Source organism: Lipomyces arxii (genome assembly GCF_038497795.1).
Source record: "Lipomyces arxii strain Phaff 12-163 unplaced genomic scaffold V1512scaffold_19, whole genome shotgun sequence".
Taxonomy (NCBI): domain Eukaryota; kingdom Fungi; phylum Ascomycota; class Lipomycetes; order Lipomycetales; family Lipomycetaceae; genus Lipomyces; species Lipomyces arxii.
This window is the reverse complement of record NW_027117718.1, coordinates 128,503-149,570: the sequence shown is the minus strand read 5'-3', so window position 1 is coordinate 149,570 and position 21,068 is coordinate 128,503. Positions and strand designations below refer to the sequence as shown.

The 21,068-nt window shown below is 44.8% G+C and overlaps 9 protein-coding genes across 9 annotated transcripts; 5 read left to right on the top strand and 4 right to left on the bottom strand.

Annotated features, from left to right (window-relative positions):
- Window positions 1-316: 316 nt before the first annotated feature.
- V1512DRAFT_266624 (uncharacterized protein) lies at window positions 317-1,341 on the bottom strand. Its single transcript, XM_066917128.1, has one exon. It carries the CDS (start codon window positions 1,317-1,319, stop codon window positions 477-479), a length of 843 nt encoding a protein of 280 aa, XP_066769952.1. The 5' UTR covers window positions 1,320-1,341; the 3' UTR covers window positions 317-476.
- A 1,273-nt stretch (window positions 1,342-2,614) lies between these two features.
- On the top strand, window positions 2,615-4,095 carry V1512DRAFT_266619 (uncharacterized protein). Its single transcript, XM_066917127.1, has one exon. It carries the CDS (start codon window positions 2,700-2,702, stop codon window positions 4,032-4,034), a length of 1,335 nt encoding a protein of 444 aa, XP_066769951.1. The 5' UTR covers window positions 2,615-2,699; the 3' UTR covers window positions 4,035-4,095.
- Window positions 4,096-5,302: 1,207 nt separating this feature from the next.
- Window positions 5,303-6,935, bottom strand: V1512DRAFT_266615 (glycoside hydrolase superfamily). Its single transcript, XM_066917126.1, has one exon. The coding sequence runs from the start codon at window positions 6,796-6,798 to the stop codon at window positions 5,521-5,523; it is 1,278 nt and encodes a 425-aa protein (XP_066769950.1). The 5' UTR covers window positions 6,799-6,935; the 3' UTR covers window positions 5,303-5,520.
- Window positions 6,936-7,661: 726 nt separating this feature from the next.
- Window positions 7,662-10,885, top strand: V1512DRAFT_292725 (peptidase M16C associated-domain-containing protein). Its single transcript, XM_066918306.1, has 4 exons — window positions 7,662-8,077; window positions 8,125-8,277; window positions 8,323-8,381; window positions 8,428-10,885. The coding sequence occupies exons 1-4, from the start codon at window positions 7,687-7,689 to the stop codon at window positions 10,819-10,821; spliced, it is 2,997 nt and encodes a 998-aa protein (XP_066769949.1). The 5' UTR covers window positions 7,662-7,686; the 3' UTR covers window positions 10,822-10,885.
- Window positions 10,886-12,066: 1,181 nt separating this feature from the next.
- Window positions 12,067-14,165, top strand: V1512DRAFT_211435 (SNF2 family N-terminal domain-containing protein; the record flags this gene model as incomplete). Its single annotated transcript, XM_066913533.1, has 4 exons — window positions 12,067-12,805; window positions 12,854-12,957; window positions 13,004-13,905; window positions 13,952-14,165. 4 exons carry the CDS (start codon window positions 12,067-12,069, stop codon window positions 14,163-14,165), a joined length of 1,959 nt encoding a protein of 652 aa, XP_066769948.1.
- Window positions 14,166-14,771: 606 nt separating this feature from the next.
- On the top strand, window positions 14,772-16,639 carry V1512DRAFT_242457 (pyridoxal-dependent decarboxylase). The gene is made up of 2 exons (XM_066914287.1): window positions 14,772-15,287; window positions 15,339-16,639. The coding sequence occupies exons 1-2, from the start codon at window positions 14,930-14,932 to the stop codon at window positions 16,376-16,378; spliced, it is 1,398 nt and encodes a 465-aa protein (XP_066769947.1). The 5' UTR covers window positions 14,772-14,929; the 3' UTR covers window positions 16,379-16,639.
- Window positions 16,587-17,198, bottom strand: V1512DRAFT_266603 (60S ribosomal protein eL38). Its single transcript, XM_066917125.1, has 3 exons — window positions 17,112-17,198; window positions 16,875-17,058; window positions 16,587-16,817 (listed from the first exon to the last, which is right to left on the bottom strand). The coding sequence occupies exons 1-3, from the start codon at window positions 17,115-17,117 to the stop codon at window positions 16,789-16,791; spliced, it is 219 nt and encodes a 72-aa protein (XP_066769946.1). The 5' UTR covers window positions 17,118-17,198; the 3' UTR covers window positions 16,587-16,788.
- A 143-nt stretch (window positions 17,199-17,341) lies between these two features.
- V1512DRAFT_242451 (tRNA synthetases class I (M)-domain-containing protein) lies at window positions 17,342-19,414 on the top strand. Its single transcript, XM_066914286.1, has 6 exons — window positions 17,342-17,544; window positions 17,590-17,705; window positions 17,755-17,913; window positions 17,958-18,457; window positions 18,503-18,995; window positions 19,044-19,414. Exons 1-6 carry the CDS (start codon window positions 17,391-17,393, stop codon window positions 19,305-19,307), a joined length of 1,686 nt encoding a protein of 561 aa, XP_066769945.1. The 5' UTR covers window positions 17,342-17,390; the 3' UTR covers window positions 19,308-19,414.
- V1512DRAFT_229073 (DNA polymerase alpha/epsilon subunit B-domain-containing protein) lies at window positions 19,327-21,016 on the bottom strand. The gene is made up of 6 exons (XM_066913910.1): window positions 20,754-21,016; window positions 20,579-20,710; window positions 20,163-20,528; window positions 19,781-20,118; window positions 19,610-19,737; window positions 19,327-19,562 (listed from the first exon to the last, which is right to left on the bottom strand). Exons 1-6 carry the CDS (start codon window positions 21,003-21,005, stop codon window positions 19,345-19,347), a joined length of 1,434 nt encoding a protein of 477 aa, XP_066769944.1. The 5' UTR covers window positions 21,006-21,016; the 3' UTR covers window positions 19,327-19,344.
- Between the last annotated feature and the right edge of the window lie 52 nt (window positions 21,017-21,068).

The following is a 21,068-nucleotide window of genomic DNA, read 5'->3' as shown; positions in this document are numbered from 1 at the left end:
AGTCGTTATGATGACGTGTATTTCCATACTATATACAAAACATCTAGGTTTTTCTGATACTGAGCAATGTAGTTCTCTACATATCACGGTCATTGTAGACAGAATCGCCTGCCTTGTACATACGTGCTAGAATGAACAAAAGCTTTTGACGTTCACTGTAAATATTATTTTGACGTTTAGTTATAAATGCAAGGTATAGACTTATCCTAACAAATCTAACTTGTTAAAAGTAGGCACTTTGAAGACATGATAATACTGAATGTATGCTATTGCAATAAGCGTCAAGCCTGATTCTCGTAAATACTACGAGATAAAAAAAAACTCTAAATTACTTCATTTCAATTAATTATTATAGTTATCCCGTAATTACATAAATAAAACCAAACTCCAAAATAGTAAATTATTAATCAGGAAATCGTAGTCACCGAGCGACTACACTCGGGTAGGCGAATTCACGATTACACCTTCCCATCTCTTTATGCGACTGTCTTCTGCTCGACTGGCTTCGCCTCCGGAATACCAAGACCTAACTCGTCAATATCCATCTTCCTTGACATGAACAACAACATTGTGTTCAAGACTGGAAGGGCGATCAGATCAAGAATACCGTAGAAAACACCTTCTGAGGTAGGAGTGATGACATTACCACCTTCTGACAAACCCCAGGCAATTGGGTATAATGAGTAGATAAGGCCAACACCGGCAAGTAAGATACGGAAGTAGTTTCTCAACTTAGGTTCAACGGTCATAGCATTGAGCTCGTTCAATGATTGAGGAGCAACAAATGCAAGATTGTAGAAGACTAAAACCCAGGCACATAATCCAAAGACGAAGTAACCCCACTTATATGTCGACACGACAACAGACCCGACAAGACCGCTGATGACATAGACTTCCATAACGCCAGCCATAAACAAGGCGGTAACCCAGTTAAGACCAGCAAAGAACGCCATGTTCAGAATGATCAGAGGTGCCGACATAAACCATCCGATGTATCTGGCATAGAAAACCTGTCTCAGACCACCATCCTGCTGATGAGAGAATTCAGTCTGGACTGGAGTCCAGCCAAGGTTCGAAGCCATGGTGAAGTAAGCGATTGCCGAAAACAACGCCGCTGCGATTGATGTGTAGTGGAAAAACCTCTCACGACGAGGGACTATGTAAGCCAAGACGGTATAGCCGATCGCTGTAGCGCCCATCAATGAGAAAACCGTCCAGTACCAATCCGAACCACTGGTAACAAGGTGGATTTCAGTTCCGGTAGAAGGATTGACATCCAAAGCTCCATTTCCAGCACGGGCAAGTAATGATGCGACCATTATAATTGTTTTAGTTGTGTTTTGTAGTTTGTGTGCTAATGCACTATGTGTGTGTGTGATAAGCAGTGATTATAAACCGTTGATTGTAGCAGAAAATGTAAGCCATAACGTGCGGATCGCGGTAATTTATAGACGGACGGTAGCGACGAAAAGCTGATGATGACGAAGGTCTGGTGTCGTGAAGCGGAAGCAACGGAGAACGAGAACTTGCGAGAACTTGATGATGACATCATTGTTCCGTGCTGTTCAAGCGCCCTGAAGTTGGTCATAGCGTCTAATCGGGAGTGCGGCTCGGTCACGAGTAGTTGCCACCGGAGACGGCCTTTTTGTGCCAAACTCCATTTGTACTACAACACCATCTGCGACAAAAGCTTCAATTAATTAACGGAACCGCTTAATTTACAGCATTTTCAGTAACGAAAATAATACAACAGAGCCGGCAATGCCGTAACTCAAACAAATGTTATGGCGTTAAGGTATTCCAGCTAGCTCAGTAATATAGTTCGTAGTTGAAAAAATCAGTCGATATTTGTTTTGCAGTCAACACGTTTAAATCGTCATCATGCATGGATACAGTTCAACGTAGTAAAGCTGGTGCATTTCGAGGTCAGCGATCCGGTGTCTTCACAACTTAAACAAGTGTTGTACTAGAAGTTTCGCTTCATAAGTAGTCATTTACTGCTTCAAATTTTTATCAACGGTCCCTCAGAGTCTTTCGGTATTTGTCTAATTAATTAGTACGCAATTTTGTATTCCAGCTAGTTTTTTGTAAAGCGATTATGTTTTATACAATAAAACAGATATAAGTCGGTGGTATTGTGATAATGGGCTGCTTGTTCATTTACCGTGAACCATCTTCACCATCGTCTAACGTGCTTTATTCAAAGCTGAGCGCCGTTCTATGCGCGGCTGTTAATTGCTATGGAATATCCCGATCTTCAACAGGATTCATCATTCAGCAAAAAGAGTTTAGTCGTTAAAGGAAAATACATGACAATGGTTATTAGCTACTAGTATTCTATGGCACTGGTATGACTATATGAAAGCACAATACATGAATTCATTATAAGCGCCAGATGCTATTGCTCTATTATTCCGCAAAACACCACCTAATAAAATTATTTATACGTTAACTTGAGATTCAAAATCTTTATATGAATTTTGCTTAATTGTCCTGGCGTCATAAAATAAAATCTCATAGTAATTCATTTTGTAAGCGTAATTATGCAGAGCATAGCTTGTGAACCGGAAGTGGATATCTTGAAAACGGCCGACACAGAAAGTCAGCGACCGAAATCCGCTTCAAACACATAGTCTGCATTTTGGATTGCAACGAAATAATTCTTCAAATTTATGTCATAAATTAGCTTTTAGTTTAAAATGACTGAGCACAGATTATCATGGCTTTGGAAGCACGATGTTTCTAGTATATTCACAAAGCTCTTTGGCAGAGAAAATGTGGAGATACCTGCAAGTACAACAGAAGTTGCTGCAGTCCAGACCTGCGAAGAAGCTTGTAAAGTGCGGTTTACAACGCTAAGAAGATTTTTTACGAGATCGAAGGCCACAGGCAGACATGATGTTGATTTGCGTGACCATGTAAGATCTACGGTAGCCCAATCAAAGGATGAGATCAGCGAATCCGAATGTTCATTCTATGCTGCAGAATATGCGAATACTCAAATGTCAAAGCTGTACATTCATCCAAACACACACATTGACGTGACAATTGACGGTATATATCAAGAATCTGTCAAGGCCAAAGAGAACCTCATCTCAATAAAATCCGGAATTTCATCCAAGGAAAACGCTGGACGACTACCGATTAGTACTTTGTGTCGCCGCCTCACACTCCGTTCGATTCATAATCACAATGTTATCAAGCGACCGATTGCAGCAACAACATTTGAAAAGTCTAGAGTGCCAAGCTACAATGCCCCCATAACTACGCCAAATGAACCCATGCTGGAGGACAAGGCTGTCTCGGTTAATGTTTCAAAAAGAGTTTTTGCGGCATATGCCTTGCTACTGCATGGATACAAAAGACCACTTGTATTATCAAAATCTCAACAACAAGCGATATATCATGCGGTCCGCGCAATTCACAAAAACACAATCCCGACGGATTTTGCTCATCCGCTAATTCATTTAAGAACTCCTTGTCCAAACGAACTGACTAGCACTAGATCTTGGTCGATGGGAATCATCGAATGGCCGACAGCAATGCCACAAGAGCATCATCTTATCAAGGATGCATACAAAAACTACACTAACAAAATCGTTCAGGATTTTGCCATCTCGTTACCCACATCTGACAATACACCCGGGCCTACAGTAGCCAATGCTGGCTGGGATCAGAGTTCAACCAAAGATATAACTAACGACCAAGGCGATCGCGATTTACCCGAATTACAAAGCACTAGCACGATCGCAACTATTTCGTCTAGCGAGTATACGTCATCTGCTGAAATTTATAAAGCCGATAGCAGTGTGCCAGAATTTCATTTACCGTGCATGCCTGAGCGAGCCCATAGAAAAGCGTTATCAAGGGGTGTACATCGACTGCACAACAATGCAGCCGCTGAAGTTGAAGCGCCTATCCTTGGTTCTGTTCGATGTCCACCGGTTGTGCCGATTTGTTCTGCTGTACTGCAAGAGATTGAACTAAGTACTGCCGCTCTTCAACAGCCGGAGAGTTCTTGCGCAATTGTATGATACTGTTCTGCCGTTTGAAAATACCCCATAAACTGTCATACACTGTTTGCTGATATTACTGTATACTTTGACTAAGTTAAGTTAATGCTACAATAATTAAACTATGCGTACACTCTAGAAAGGTTGAAACCTGCACTAGACTGTAGGTTCAAGCTACCGTCGTAAGCAGAAATGTTCTGGAGTCATGCTATGAAGCATGAGCCGGGGAAATTGACGAGACCGTGAATGACTAGTGCAATTCTAAACCTGGTTGAAGTTTGTGTTGCATCAAGCGCGTGCTGATTCAGCTTATAGATGCAGGGGCAGATTTAAGGTTTGCATATTAAATTCTAGCCACATCAGCTGTGTGCCTGGCGCCGGTCTAATTTCCGATATCTTGCGATTACGTACAGGAAAGTGGTCTTACGAAGTGAATTGAAGCTAATTAACGCTAATAAAATGAGTTCCGATAAACTTTCAATCAATTGCTATCAAGGTGATGATGAAGTCGAAATTGAAATCTGGCTTGGAGTTGGGAGTTCAGTTTAAAATTTACTTGCTGAATGACAGGACTTTAAAGTGTGCAAGACAGAAATCCTTTGATTAACTACACAGTGTCAAGCGAGATGCATACTAAGCGATATGACACCGGTGTCTACTACGGAACACGGCAGGAGATAAGAAAAGTTAGCAGTTGTGAGTGAGATGTGACTGGGTGGGAGCGAGTGCAGAGGAGTCCCGTCGAGAGCGGTAGGTGGGACCGAAAAGCGGCCCGTCTTATGCGAAAGAACGGTGTGCCAGATAATTAATTGGCGCATATAATAATAAAGAGAGCGTTATGTTTGTTGTATTTGGCGCAGGACAGTTTGCGCGCCTCTTGCGGTGATGCTCTAAAATATTAAGCATGTCACGTAATTAATTGCCCGACAAGCGATCGACGCAAGCGCTTTGGCATCACTTTTGATGCGAGAACCAACATATCTAATCTTGATTTATATTATATTCGAGTTGTTAATTTGTTGGAAACGGCGATTGCACAGGCCCACGTAAATAAAACATTTAGTCATCTTCTCATTTAATTAGAAACCATTGTAAAACCTGTTTTACTTTAAGATACTCGGGACGAGCTGGATATGAATTGATATGCAAGTGTCAATTTGCCGAGCGTATATATCGGGTCAGGGTTTCCTAAACACAAAGGTACGTCCCGCGATGTCCACGATGACTGTGACGAGGGATTTAGATACTCGTCACCTACTTGAACTTATATTAATCTGAGTTATTAATGATTAAACCGGTAATCCAAAATTTTATTATTTTGATCTATATTGTATAGTACGCGAAAAAGCAACGATTCACAAAAACACACTTTTGGACTCGCTTTATTGGGGATTTCCCATATACAGATAAATTACAAAACGACCAGTACCCAAATCCTCTATGTCGTAAAATCGTAAATTCGTAATAAAAAGCAATCGCATCGGAAATAAATCTAGGCTTGCTGGACTTAGAACATTCCGAGTAAACCACGCTTTACTCTGCGGTGCTTGTGCTTTCGCTTCGACGCGTCGATTGCAGTTATGTCTGGCAGTGTGAACCCACATTGACCAGGAAATGCACGTGCGGTCAGAGGCTGAGGAATCCAGCCTTGCTGAACACCGGACATGAAGTTCCAAGATCCAGGTCCGGTATGCGCCCAGAAAAAATAGCCGGTACCGTTGCCTTCAAAAACGTCCATCTGAGCTTCAACGTAGCCCCGAACAAGATTAACTAAATCTGAAGACCAGTTCGCAGGATCGTCAGTGGTACATTGACATCCTTCGCTTGAACATGACGTTCCATTGATTGTTGATCCGTCAGCGTTGATGCATACATTTTCTGCCGCAGTCCACTCGCCAGCGATAGTAGGTAAGACCTCGTTACTCGGTCCAACCGTATTCTGAAAGTTACATGCTTTGACAATGTGGCCCGATCCGTTGAGCTCGTTATCAGCGTCACTAAAAACCTGGTAAATGTGGGTGTCGAGACTGAGCTGGTTGTAAGATGCCCCTACTTGAGCTGGGAAGTCAGCCCAGTCCGACAAGTCGACAAATGAATCATGGATAATAATTGTCAAATCCTTGTTATCAGTCAACGCGGCTTGAGCAGCTGCATATGCGTCACTGTAGTATTGACGGGTGATAGCAACGTCTTGCGGGTCCCATGAAATCGGCTCATTCAGAAGTTCAAGTCCAGTGACAACGTCAGAGAAGCCAGATCCAGAGTACTTTGCCGCCAACTGCTCAATGATACTGATTGTGGTAGGAATATTACTTGAGTCTGTCTGCCAGCTCGCCGTGCCAGAATGCCCAGAATTGTCATATCCGTTTTGAGAGCCTGGCGCACCATGTAAATCAACCCAGACTTTAAGACCCGCCGATCTTGCCCATCCGATAGCCTGATCTAAATAGTCCTGAGCACCAGTCACGTATGGATCAGACGCGTTTGGTTGAATTGCCCAGTAACCTATAGGGATCCTTAGAGTATTGATACCATAGGAAGCAAGCTGATTGACAGTGTCTTGAGTAAACCAAGTACTCCAATGATTCTGCATTGCAGCAGGAGCGTTCTCTCCCAAAGCTTCACACGCGGTCCATTCATCGGACGCGTTCGGTATGCTGTTCCAAATGTCACCTCCTAACCATTTTTCAAGAATAAGCCAGTTCCCAACGTTAACTCCACGAATTGGGTCTGCAGACGCGAACGCGAAGATTGCCAGTAGAGTGAAAAAAAAGAGATTCAGCATCTTGATTGTTGGTAGTATTAGTGAATAGAGAAGTGTAGCTCCCCCACTGGGCGAACCAAGTCAATATATAACTCGCCATTAGATTGACTTGTGATACGGGGACTAGCTAAGGCTGGTTCGTGGTACAGACAGGTAAGTATCAAAGGGAGTAAGGGATCACAAAGAGACAGTTGCGGTTTAGTCTCAGCCACCACCAGTACTAAAATGGTTAGCGTGACGATAGTGGTGGCTGGTAAAGCACCTAAAGACGCGAACCGATGACAGAACCAGCACATATCGTTACTGCGCCGCACTAATGTGGCTATACTTCATTACCGTTGTTGGTTCGCGTCCAATTTCTGCAGGGGGAAAACCCCTGCAGATGACTACGCCCTTTGTTCTCGTCATTGCAATTTCTTTGCGAGTCCCTGGAATGCTTATAGTAAGCCTCACTTAAAGATTACACATACGATTAGTACTACAGAGTGTGTAGTATTAAATATTAACAGGTTGCCGTTGTGTTTCAACATGCATTTTTGCATTTTGCTTCTGTCACAGATACACAGCATGAAGGGCACCAGAGTGCCTGAGAAAGCTTTAAGGACTATCATATTAATTTACGCGTCTCACGCGTCACGATACCTGTCACTTGTCTTTCATTACCGAGTGACGTCTTGGCCAAACAATTCTTTGTCGATCTTCAGATCCGGAAACTTGGTATCGTCCAATAACGGTACCTGAGCCTGCCATCTCGATCAAGTCAGGGTTATGCCCAGCCACGTGTACACCCTAACCTCAAGTCCAATTATTTCAAACCCTGAAATACCCTGACCCTTATATTTTTAACTATGTCTTCTAGAAACCCGAAAGGTGTTCGAACGGCACTGTGTAATTTCATATACCAAAAATATGCTGGCAAACATGCTCCGACGCGCTTCTGGGCGCATATCGGTTTTGACCAACAGTCGGATACGCGCGCTTGCATCTGTGGCAGATGCATATCCTGTCGGAACTCGACTTCACGGGTACGAAGTCTCGAAGTCCAAGCATGTTCCGGAACTTGATCTAGTTGCGCTCAAGTTGCGACATCTACCCACTGGTGCCGAACATTTACATGTTGCTCGCGATGACGACAACAATGTGTTTTCTATTGCATTTAAGACCAATCCGCCGGACGCAACTGGTGTTCCTCACATTCTTGAACATACAACGCTGTGTGGATCTGAGAAATACAACGTTCGCGATCCGTTCTTCAAGATGTTAAATAGATCACTGGCAAATTTCATGAATGCAATGACTGGTCAGCAAGTTCGATATTTAGAAAAATCTATTTTACTGATGGAATAGCATCCGACTATACATACTATCCATTTGCGACAACTAATGAAGCGGACTTTGCGAATCTGAGAGATGTGTATCTTGATGCCACACTCCATCCTCTGCTACGAAAGCTCGATTTTTTGCAGGAAGGTTGGCGTCTTGAGCATGCAGACCCAACGAGTAAGTGACTGTTGCTGATCATTACAGTGTGCTAATTAGAATCAGATCGAGAGAGTCCACTTACCTTCAAAGGTGTTGTCTATAACGAAATGAAGGGGCAAATGGTATGTAGCCAGCATGCTTTACACATTATGTTTCTAACCAAAGCAGTCTGATTCATCTTACTTGTTCTATATTCGATTTCAAGAGAGCATATACCCAAGTTTAAACAACAGTGGAGGTGATCCAGCTAAAATTACAAATTTGACATACGACGGTCTGAAATCATTCCATGCCAAAAATTATCATCCCTCAAACGCTAAAGTTTATACATATGGCAACTTTCCGCTGGAGCATCATCTTGAACATCTTGACTCAATGTTTTCACAGTTCACCCCGTCCCCGCGCGACGTGGAAGTCAAGTATCCAATCAAGCTGACCGAAACTAAGCGAGTAATCGAAGAAGGACCGATTGATCCGCTTTCAGATCCTGCCCGCCAGTTCAAGACTTCTTTGACTTGGTTTTTGGGACCTAGCTACGATTTGTACGATGGACTCTGTTTATCGATTGTCACTTCTCTTCTCACCGATGGTCATGCCTCGCCACTATACCAAGCGCTTATTGAATCTGATTTGGGAACTGATTTTTCGCCAAACACAGGCCTTGACACAAGCTCTCCTGTAAATATTTTCTCTGTAGGCTTGCAAGGCGTGGCAGAAGAAAATTTGACTGTGGTGGAGGAGACAATTCGGAACGTGATGCAGAAAACATACACTGAAGGACTTGATTTGAACCGAGTGGAAGGCATTTTGCATCAAGCTGAGTTGTACCGAAAGCACAAGGTTGCCAATTTTGGAATGAATCTGCTGAACAGAATTGTGTCTGGCTGGTTTAACAATGTTGATCCGTTAGAAATGCTAGAGTGGAACTCTTACGTGACTAGATTGCGTGAAGATCTTAAGAAACCGCGATTTTTAGAGTCCTACATGGAGAAGTACCTGCTTGCGGACAGTCCTGTCTTTGCATACACGATGGTACCAAAAGAGAATTACTCGGTGGCGTTGAGCAAAGAAGAAGAAGATCGGCTGCAGAGCAGAGTTGTGAATTTGACTGATGCCGATAAGGAAAACGTATACGAGCTTGGAGTTGAGCTGTTGCAAAAGCAGAACGAGAAGGAAGATTTGTCTTCCCTGCCAACTTTGCATTTAGCAGACATTCCTCTCGAAATGAAGCGCACAGAGCTTGAGCATGTCAGGGTCGAGAACGTGCCACTTCAACTTCACGCCGCGCCGACGAATGGCTTGACATATATGCACGGTCTGATGTCTTTACAAGACATTCCCGAGGATCTACACCAGTATCTTCCCTTATTCGCCGAAGCGTTGACGAACCTTGGAACGATAAGCAAGACCATGGCTGAGCTTGAGGAGGAAATTAAGTTAAAGACTGGTGGCATCAGTGTCGCCATTCACCTTTGCAACGAACCTGCAGATATCGATTCATGGAAGTTGAGTCTGGCTTTGAGTGGGTACAGCCTTGAGAAGGACTTGGACGAGGTCTTTAGATTATTGACTGTGTTACTGACCGAGACGAATTTTGACAATTACGAAAAGCTGCGGACGTTGATTAGAGGCATGGCTAGCGGAGCGGCAGACGAAATTGCGAGCAACGGACACGCGTACGCTATCCGTGCTGCAGCATCGGTTTTGACTCCGCGAGCTACTCTGGCTGAGAAGCTGTCTGGTATGGAACAGGTCAAGTTCGTTGCCAAGCTCGATGCTTATACGGACGAACAGCTGCCGCTGATTTCAGAGAAGTTGAAACAGATTGCAGCCATTGCTATTGCAAACAACCAGTTGAAAGTCGCGTTGACTTGTAGTCAGGACGCAATGGAATCTACCACTCCAGCGGTTGCAAAATTTGTTACTGGTTTACCTCCTGTAAAATCCAGTGGTGGCTCTGTTGCGAAGGTAGTTGCCAGTGGTGAGCTTGCAAGCACATTCTACAAGATGCCGTTCCAAGTCAACTATGTCGGTATTGGGATTCGGGGAGTGCCATACGACCATCCTGACGGTGCGCCGTTGCAAGTTCTGTCTAATCTTTTGACGCGCAAATATTTGCATGCTGAGATCCGTGAGAAGGGCGGTGCTTATGGCGGCGGCGCTACATACGATGCAATGTCTGGTGTGTTTGGCTTCTACTCGTACCGTGATCCGAACCCTGAAAACACTCTTCGGACTGCTGCCACAGTCGGTGAGTTTGCGGTTTCGTACGAATGGACCGATCGTGATTTAGAAGAAGCCAAACTTGGAATTTTCCAGGGCATCGACGCACCAATCAGCGCAGACAAGGAAGGATTAGTGTTGTTTATGAACGGTATCACGGACGACATGCGCCAGCAGCGACGTGAAAGACTGCTGCGTGTAAGTGTTGAGGATATTAAGGACGTGGCCAAACGATACTTGGTTGACAACACTGACCGAAGCACTGCGGTATTGGGACCTCTTGAGTCATGGGTTGATAATTCGAAGTGGAAGATTGCAGATGCAGGGTTTGGAATGTAACCGATTGTGGGAATTGTAATATAATTGTAGAATATCTTCCCTTTTTATTTTTTGTGATTTTTTGTAGGAAATTTGGGTTGACGAATGAAATTGACGCGATTGTGTAGAGAGGCGCGTTTAGGCGCGACCACCAAATTGACGCGTGAGCCTAAAGCGGCACATTTTCAATTTAGACGCAAATCTTCCCAATTTTTGCGGTTTAATTGATTTTTTTCACAACAACGATAACGACAACGACAACGATAAAGCAAAAGGCAAATGCCGAGTAAAAGCAAAAATACGAAATCATCACGTCAGTCAATTTCTACTGCAAGCACGCCATCGAATTCGTCTAGAGGGAAGAATGGCGCTGATCCATCTGATGTTAATTCTTTTTCTCGGACAAGACGGAATGGAACTGGAATAGCGTATCAGGTTGATGACAGTGGCGATGATGAAGATGATGAGTTTGTGTCTTCACAGTCAAGTAAGGATTTAATTGCTGAATGCGCAAAGGCTAATTGATTGATCAGGTTTTGAGGACGAGGTTGATTTGAAGCCAAAAAGTAAGTTCGAGTCTACTCGATTGAAAAGGACGCTGACAGGTTTGCTTTAGAAATGAGAGTGGAATTACCAAAGTCGAATAAGGGGAAAGGCAGAGCAGAATTGGTTGAAATTCCAGATAGTGAAATGTCAGTACCAGAAGTAGAGGAGGACAACGACGACGACGACGACAAAGACGAAGATTTTGAAGAAGCAGCTGAAATTGAGTCTGAAAGTGATTTTGAAGGTGCGTTATGGATGGATTTACGTTTAAACCGAAGTTAAAACGAAATAGGAGGGTTTGTGAAGAGTGACTCAGACTCATCCGCCGTGCTGAGTAAGTCAAGAATTGTCAAACGAAAGCGAGCTGCGCCAGTCAAGAAAACTCCAACAAAACCGAAACGAGGAGCAAAGAAGAGCAAGCCGGTCACTATTGTGTCTGACTCCGAGTCAGATGAGCTTACGGTTGTTGCCGAGTCATCGTCTGCGCGCAAGAAGTCAAGAGCAACGCCGAAGAAGTCAGGTTCGCGAACACCGGCGTCGGGCAGAAAGCAGACTGCGCGCCAACTGACGGAGACAGAGATTGCCGAACTAGATGCGTTGCTGTCTGACGATTCTGGTGGCGAGTATATTGATGACTCAAGTGAAGATGATGAAGATGAGGTGAGTGAAGAAGAACCTCGACGACCGGCACAACGGCTTCGTCGGGGTACGCGCAATGGCATGAGTTACAATGAAAGTGCTCGGACCGCTTTATATGAGCATCATACTGGATTGAGTACTATTTTTAGCGAGTTGGAGGCACAGGAGAAGCGAAAGCCAGAACTTGCCGAGCAGCCGGCAGAGTTGACAGTCACACTACTGCCTTTCCAACGCGAGGGATTGCACTGGCTGATTGCCCAAGAGGCTTCAAAATATAAAGGAGGAATGCTAGCTGATGAGATGGGTATGGGCAAAACGATCCAAACCATTGCATTGCTATTGTCAGAGCCAAGAGGTAAGCCTAATTTGGTCGTGGTTCCGACCGTCGCAATTATGCAGTGGCGAAGTGAAATTGAAAGCAACACGGCCGGCAAGCTGAAGACTACAATTTATCATGGCGCGTCTCGTGTGGAGGACCCTAAGAAGTTGAAACAGTTTGATGTGATTATTACGTCGTACAATGTGCTGGAGTCAGTGTATCGCAAGGAACATGCCGGATTTAGGCGCACGGACGGAGTGTACAAGGCCAGGAGTGCATTGCATGCAATTCATTACCATCGGGTCATCTTGGACGAGGCGCATAACATCAAGGACCGACAGAGCAATACCGCCAAAGCTGCGTTTGCGTTGGAAACTGATCGCAGACTCTGTCTTAGTGGAACACCGTTGCAGAACCGAATTGGCGAACTGTACTCGCTAATCAGATTTTTACGTATTGAGCCATTCTGCAACTATTTTTGCAAGAAGTGCGATTGTTCATGTATGTTCGCGTCAGTCATCGGAAGAGGATAGAAGCTAATATATGTAGCTCTGGACTGGATGTTTAGTGACAAGCGAACATGTGACAGATGCGGACATAAACCAGTGCAGCACGCAAACTGGTTCAACACAGAGCTTTTGAAACCAATTCAGGTTTGTGTGATTACTCTTGTTATGTATGACTTGGCTAATTGTAAAGAATGCGCCTACTGCTGTGGAGCGAGAGGCCGGTATGCGAAAGATGCGCAGTATTTTGAAGCATATTCTTTTGCGACGCACCAAAGTTGAGCGCGCAGACGATTTGGGATTGCCACCGCGAATTGTGGATATTCGACGAGACAGGTTTAATGAAGAAGAAGAAGATTTGTACCAGAGCATTTACTCTGACAGTGCGAGGCGATTCAGTTCATACGTTGCGGCAGGTGTTGTCTTGAACAACTATGCGAACATTTTCACGTTGATTACACGAATGCGCCAGATGGCCGATCATCCGGACTTGGTTCTTCGACGGCATGGAGCGACAGAGAATGACACCACGCTTGTTTGCAAGATCTGTGATGACGAGGCGCAAGAAGCGATTCGTGCAAAATGCCATCATGTGTTTTGCCGTCTTTGCGTTAAGGAGTACGTCGAGGGTTATGATGCTGAAGATACTCAAGAGCCATTGGAGTGCCCTGTGTGTCACGTTCCGCTCGTGATTGATTTGACTGCGCCAGCATTGGAAGTGGACGAGGATACAGTTAAAAAGGGTAGCATTATTAATCGAATCAACATGGCCAACTGGCGGAGCTCGACCAAGATCGAAGCCTTGGTTGAGGAGCTGTACAAGTTGCGGAGTGACAGACAGACAATCAAGTCGATTGTGTTTTCACAGTTTACCAGTATGCTTGACTTGGTTGAATGGCGACTCAAGCGAGCCGGATTTGAGACTGTTAAGTTGCAAGGCAACATGACACCGATGCAGCGAGATAACTCAATCAAGTATTTTATGCAAACTGCGTCGGTTGAAGTGTTTCTTGTGTCTTTAAAAGCTGGTGGAGTCGCATTGAACTTGTGTGAGGCGTCACAGGTGTTTTTACTTGATCCATGGTGGAATCCTAGGTACGTATGCCATGGGTTGGAAGATCTGATGGTGCTAACAAACTAGTGTTGAATGGCAGTCGGGAGATAGAGTGCATCGAATTGGACAACATCGGCCTGTGCGGATCACTAGACTTGTAATTGAAGATAGTATTGAGTCACGTATCATTGAGCTGCAAGACAAGAAAGCAAACATGATTCGAGCTACTATTGAGCAGGATGATAGTGCTATGAACAAACTGACGCCAGGTGATTTAGAATTTTTATTTACGGTATGTTGATATTGTTATTGTACTCTATTATGAATATGGTGCTAACGAACATAGAATTAATGATTAGAATTGAGGGTATATGTATGTGGGTCTTCTCGTAGTCCGTTTAAGCATCGAACTTAGCTCTAAACAGATCTGTTGAGATACAGCGCTTTTGTATTGTCTAAATATAAACATGTTCAAATATGTTTCTTTGTATTGGATCAAACCACATAGCAACCGTCGCATTCGACGCAACAGCCGAAGGATAAACAAGTCACAATACAGAACAGAAAGAACGACTGCTTACATTTACAAAACAAAACAAAACAAGCGATTGTTCGTCTTGCACGTGATTAATCGTGACTTGTACTTGACTGACTAAAACAAATACAAATGTATCTTAAACGTGCCTAAATTGAATTATAAACAAAAGAATACAATCCAAATAACATTTCCATTTTAAGTAATATTTCATCTAAAACGTTCTGTCATGTTCGAGCATGAATGACGTCACTTGTATCTCCGATAAATATGGCTGTGCAGATCATTGTGGCTAGTAAGCCAAGTGGCTGTGCACTACGCACTTCGTTCGCTCTTGCGCTCGGTTTTTTTTTTCCCTTTTCTCACCAAACAAAAGAAAGCGCATCTGCACTTGCTCTACTTCGAACTGCCCACTCACTCACTAAAATCACGACAATTCGCAAACTGCGCAGGTTCACTCCTCCCTTTTTGCGTTTCTCCGCCATTTTTATCTTTCCGTCGCCCATCACGCGCTCAATAATAATAAGTCGATGACAGAAGTGACCAATGCTGTGTGTCCCCCGTCCTTGAGTCCCCGCGGTGTCCTACCCGATCTCACCTATCCGATCGCTACTGTTTTTTCTACTTCTGCTTCTGCTTCTCATTTGATGACCGCTGACGGTGCTACAACTGCCCGCGTCAAGGTCAATTCCGGTGCTTTGACCGGTAGTGGCAGTGTGCATGGCCAGGCTTTGATCTCAAGAGCATTGCGTTCAAGAGTTAGTCGGGTCGATAATGATTCCTGCTCTCCTGGCGGCGAAGATCCTTTCTTCGTTGCTGACATTGGTGAGGTTTATCGCCAACACGTTCGTTGGAAATTAAACTTGCCTCGAGTGGAACCGTTTTATGGTACGTCTCGTACACTTTTAAATGATGTGGTAGCGTGCTAATGGGGATCAGCTGTGAAGTGTAACCCTGATTCTAAGGTTCTTAAGCTTCTTGCCCGTCTTGGAACTGGCTTTGACTGTGCGTCCAAGAAGGAAATGGACCTTGTCATGTCGCTCGGCGTCTCGGCTTCCCGCATCGTGTACGCTCACCCATGCAAGGCCGCTTCTTTTATTCGCTATGCGGCCGAGCGCGATGTGCGCAAAATGACGTTCGACAATGCTGAAGAACTGCACAAAATCAAGCGGTACTTCCCTAACGCCGAGCTGTTTCTCCGTATTGTGACGGATGACTCTGAGAGTCTGTGCCAGTTCAGCATGAAATACGGCGCTTCGTTGAAGTCGACTCGTGATTTGCTTTCACTTGCCAAGAAGTTGGAACTCAACGTTATCGGCGTCAGTTTCCACGCTGGATCTGGCGCTGCTGGACCTAAGCCTTTTGTTGAGGCTGTTGCAAATGCGCGCTCTGTGTTTGACACTGCAGAGTCGCTTGGCATGAACATGTCTACGCTCGATATCGGTGGTGGATTTTGCGGTGACACCTTCGAGTCTATTGCTGGGGAACTTGGACCAGCGATTGACAAGTACTTCCCATCTAATGTTCGTGTTATTGCCGAGCCGGGCCGTTACTATGTTGCGTCTGCTTACACGCTAGCGTGCCATGTTATTGCTCGCCGTGAGGTCCCGCAGTTGAACAACTACATGATCTATCTTAATGACGGCGTGTACGGAAACATGAACTGTATTTTGTTCGACCATCAGAACCCGGTCGTACGCGTGTTGACTCATGCGAATAGATACATGTATGGTTTAGCAGACAACTGTTGCGGTCCCGTGTCGGCGTCAGTCTGGGGCCCTACATGTGATGGCATTGACTGCATCACACGTGAATGCCAGTTGCCATATGCACTTAACGTCGGAGACTGGGTTTACTTTGACAACTTTGGCGCATACACCTTGAGTGCCGCGACAGGATTCAACGGTTTCAACGATAACTGCGAGGTTATTTACGTTTGTTCTGAAAAGGGTGCGTTGTCATTGATGTCTGACAACTAAATACGGTAATCTGTTCGACATTTCATGATTATTTTGATCATGACGCATAATGTCATTGAAACAAATTTTTGGAGTGGGTAGTTAAAAAATGTTCGGTTTGTTTCTGTATTGAAATATCATTTGCTTTTTCTATTGTTTCGAAAGTCGGGGCAGAATATACTTCAAGGCTTTTTAAGGTGTGTATGGTATTAATTATTTAATGTTTAATGCATTGAATTGTAAAATGAGGTTATGTTGGAATATATAAAGTGTCATATTATATATACAACCGTGACTTTTGCTATTGTATTCCACCATATCATATTATAAGAAAACAAAAGAAACAAAAGATACACTTAATATCTTCATAGCTTTTTTATATTCGTAACACGGCCCAGTTTATGTTGTATTATTTTTGGTTTGTAGATGCTTTACTTTTTGATCTCATTGACGGTGAGTCCTAGATGTTCGTTAGAATATATATATATCTACACCACCACAACTTCAAACCACATACCAGGAGGCAGAGACTGAGTGAGCTTCTGAGCCTTCTCAGCATCATTAAGAACCAATGTGTAAAGGTAACGCGAGCTGCGAAGCTTGAACTTGATCAACTTGCTTCCATTCTTCTTGATTCTAGCGCTCTTTGCGTCTTTTCTTCTAGCCAACTCGAGGAAGACCTTGATATCCTTAACTTCTTTCTATTTTAAAGAATTAGCATTGAATCTAAATGTAATATGGCACCTATACGTACAGGCATTGTGTGGTGTTACTGAGTATGGACTGGCTAACTAAATCTCGAATTCGATTATCCCAGTTGACCCACCCACGACGGGCGTAGTCTTAAAACGCAGTCACGTACAGATTATTTTACCCTAATAGCTTTATTTATGCTTAGGGCTATGACTATCGGTTGTTCGCGGAGTAAATTTGAGCCGCACATAAAACAAATTGTTGGCGATGGGGTTTGTACTTAACCGAACTGAACAGGCGTACTCTGGTAAACAGGTTAAGACAGATTGCGTGGTCAGGAATGGGTTTGCTGCGTGTCACTCGGGGAGGACGAGTGATTCGACCAAGATCGACTGTGTTTAGCGGTTGTTTTGAAGTATGCAGTCGAATCAGGACTTATTCTACTGAGAACAAGCCATTCTACGTCACTACGCCTATATTCTATGTCAACGCGGGTATGTTGATATGAGTTGGAGTATGGCGTGAGACTGACTATTTAGCGCCTCATGTTGGACATTTATATTCAATGGTGCTTGCAGACACATTGAAGCGGTGGAATAAGTTCATGGGTAGAGATGCATACATGTTAACCGGAACCGATGAGCATGGCATGAAGGTTTGCAGTACGTGAAGCATGTGGGATCGACGTTTATACATTTGTGTAGGTACAACAGGCGGCCGAAAGAGCTGGTGTGCAGGTCAAAGAGTTCTGTGACCAGACGTCGGAACTGTTTAGAGACTTTACGAAGCTGGCAAATGTTAGCAATGATCGGTTTATGCGAACGACAGACGAAGATCATAAGCTTGCTGTCTATAAGATATGGGTAAGTTTTTTTTGCTATTTGTATCATAGTTGGCTAAAGAATAGAATGTGTTAAAAGAGAAGGGATACATCTACAAAGGCGAGCATCAAGGATGGTATTCAATCAGTGACGAAACATTTTACCCAGCGACCCAAGTCGAACGTGTTATTGACCCAGTGCAAGGTACGATTACTGTTTCAAAAGAGACCGGCAAGATTGTCGAGTGGACAAGCGAGGAGAACTACTTTTTCGCCCTTTCGCGCATGCGCGACGATTTACTAAAATTTTACGACTCGACCCCAAAATTCGTATATCCCGAAACCCAGTTCGATTACGTCCGTGCGACGGCCGCGACAGGGCTGCCAGATCTGAGCGTATCAAGACCGGCAGTAAGATTTACGTGGGGGTTCCCGGTCCCAGGCGACGAGTCACAGACTATATATGTCTGGCTCGATGCACTCACTAATTACATAACCGCGGCAGGATACGGCACGTTGTCGGACGAAGAGTTTGCAAAGTCGATCTGGCCGGCTGACATTCATGTCGTCGGCAAGGATATTGTCAAGTAAGTGTGCAAAGGCTAGTCGCGGTACTGTTCCTGACGTGCTAGATTTCATGCCATTTATTGGCCCGCATTCTTGATGGCCGCAGGTCTTGCGCTGCCGAAGCACGTCGTCGTACACTCACACTGGCTTATGAACGGTTCTAAAATTTCAAAATCGGACGGCAACATCGTCGACCCGGCACACATCATTGAGCTTGCCGGGATCGACAGCGTGCGGTACTACCTGTATTGTCACAACGTCTTGCATACGGACGGAAACTTTGACAGCGAAGACGTGTTGACTCGCCGACTGTCGGATCTGGTGTACAAGTATTCGAACTTCGCCAGCAGGGTCACATCAAGATCGTTTAACATTGCGGACGCGGTTAAGGATGCAGAAAATGGAGTTGACCATAGTAAAAGATCAGACTCGTTTATGGCTCTGCAGACTGAGCTAGAGAATAGATTAAACGGACTGGTAGAGAAAGTCAACTCATACATTGAGTCGGACTTTAACGTCACGGCAGCAGTCAACGAAGTCATGGACACTCTACGACTCGTACGTATTTCACTATTTATGCGCTGTAAAGCACACTAACGAGTCCAGGCAAACAAATATTCTGAATTTGCGACACCGTGGAAAACAGCCAGACACAACGTCTCGCCTGCATTGTTTCGAATGTCAGAAGTCGTCCGCGTCACGTCGCTGGTGCTGCAGCCATTTATGCCAACCTATTCTGCTGGCGCGCTAGACAAGATCAAAGTCTCGTCTGACCGCCGGACAGTGGACTACGCCAAGTTTGGTGCGGACTACACTTACGGCGAAGGCGCGAACGGGAAAAGCGCGCATGTGATTAGGGATATCCGATGAGGGTTAATTTGTAAATAAGTCATAGTGTATAATAGCTTTATTTTTTAAACTTGACGACCTTGCACTGCAGCGAGTCGACGTCAAGTAATACAATCTCACCCGTGCTCGCAAATTTGGGCACCGTGATTAAACACACACACTGCCCGTCCCTGCCTTCGATCGTCTTGGTTGAGAATGACGGCTGGTTACCTGCGAAGTAAACGTGCGGACACTCGCTTAACACGAACGGGTCATGATCTTGAAACGGATAGCTCCCTTTAACATTAGCATTGCATACGATTCCAAAAAAAGTAAAAACTGACACAAAGTGTCTGGTGCGGTGGGTGCACAGTGTTGCCATCGTAACGTATATTCCATCATTCGAAGTCTGTCATCGCCATCAACGTATTTAAAAATATCGTCAATTGGTTGTCCCGCAGTGCCTAATATCCTGATACAGTCAGACAAAACAAACGAGTCAAGAACTTACACACCTGACGCCATCACAGTCCCACCAATGCGGGTTCGTGACAGATTTAAAAGTTGACTTTGAAAACTCCCTCGCACGCGGCACGAGAGCCGGTGTGATGGCTTGCTGCGGTAGCGACAAATTCGTAGGATCGCTATCACCCGGCATCAGATCGACCGCGACCGAAGCGCACAGATCGGCAAGCATACTGTCGACAGTCGCGGTCGGAGTCACATTGTACGCGCCTGAATCGTACCCGTATTTTTTCTTGGCTTTTGTCCTGTCTTCGCTCTTGGTCTCGGAATCCCCGAACGTGTTACCGGCTAAAATGACGTGCATGATATTTGCAGCCGCGATGGCATCCTAAAATGCGTCAGTCTAGCTTTACTGCGTACACGGATACATACTTTTGAACCACCGAGCTCGCCCATGAGATACTCCATCAACATCGTAGTCTCGTAACTTTCATACACGTCTCCACTGATTTCCAACCCTGAAATGAGTGCAATGTACTTCCCCTGTCTTGACGTCGGTTCCTGCGTGATTGGCCTGGCAATCTGCGGTGCCAGGTCTGGATACCGCACGTCAATCACGTCGAAATCACCGTCTGTGGTCTCGCTCCCAAGCACGGCAATAACACACCCAGTCACGAGCAGTTCCTGCTTCAGCGCGGCCCCAGTCAAATTCAACCGGCCACTCTCGTCTTCAAGCATGATTGAGTCGTGTTCTGAGTCTGCGATCTTGTCGCTCGATATCGGTACAGTCGTCCAGAACTGTCGAAATTAGTAAACTGTAAATCGTCGCATTGAATGACAGGGCCTACCTCTTTGGTGATCTCGTCGAGAATATTGGGCTTGAGTAGCATCTCCATATACACCGTCCCTACAGCCCAACAGAATTCACCTTGCTTAACATCCAGCACTCGATCCACCCGCTTAACTTCCTGATTTAAGATCTACTTTGATTAGTCAAGTCCACTGAAACCACAAACAGCATACAGCCATTCCATCCCACGCTTCTGACGCTGCCTTCACAGCTCTCGGTTTCAAAACTGCCAGTCGCAAGAAGTACAGTCCCGCGTACTGCTGCGTGTACGTCTTTTCCTTGTTTTTCAGTACGTAGTCTGCATTATACTTCACGTCGGACCCGCACTTGTCGTCTGTCCGTGATGGAACAATGTAGTCTGAAGATAATGATGGTGCTGTGAGAAGCTCTGAATGGAGTGTCGAGCTGGACGCGACCGGCATCATGTGTGTTGCTGTTGTTGAGTAAGGGACAAGACGCGATATTCAATTTAGACAAATGACAGCGTA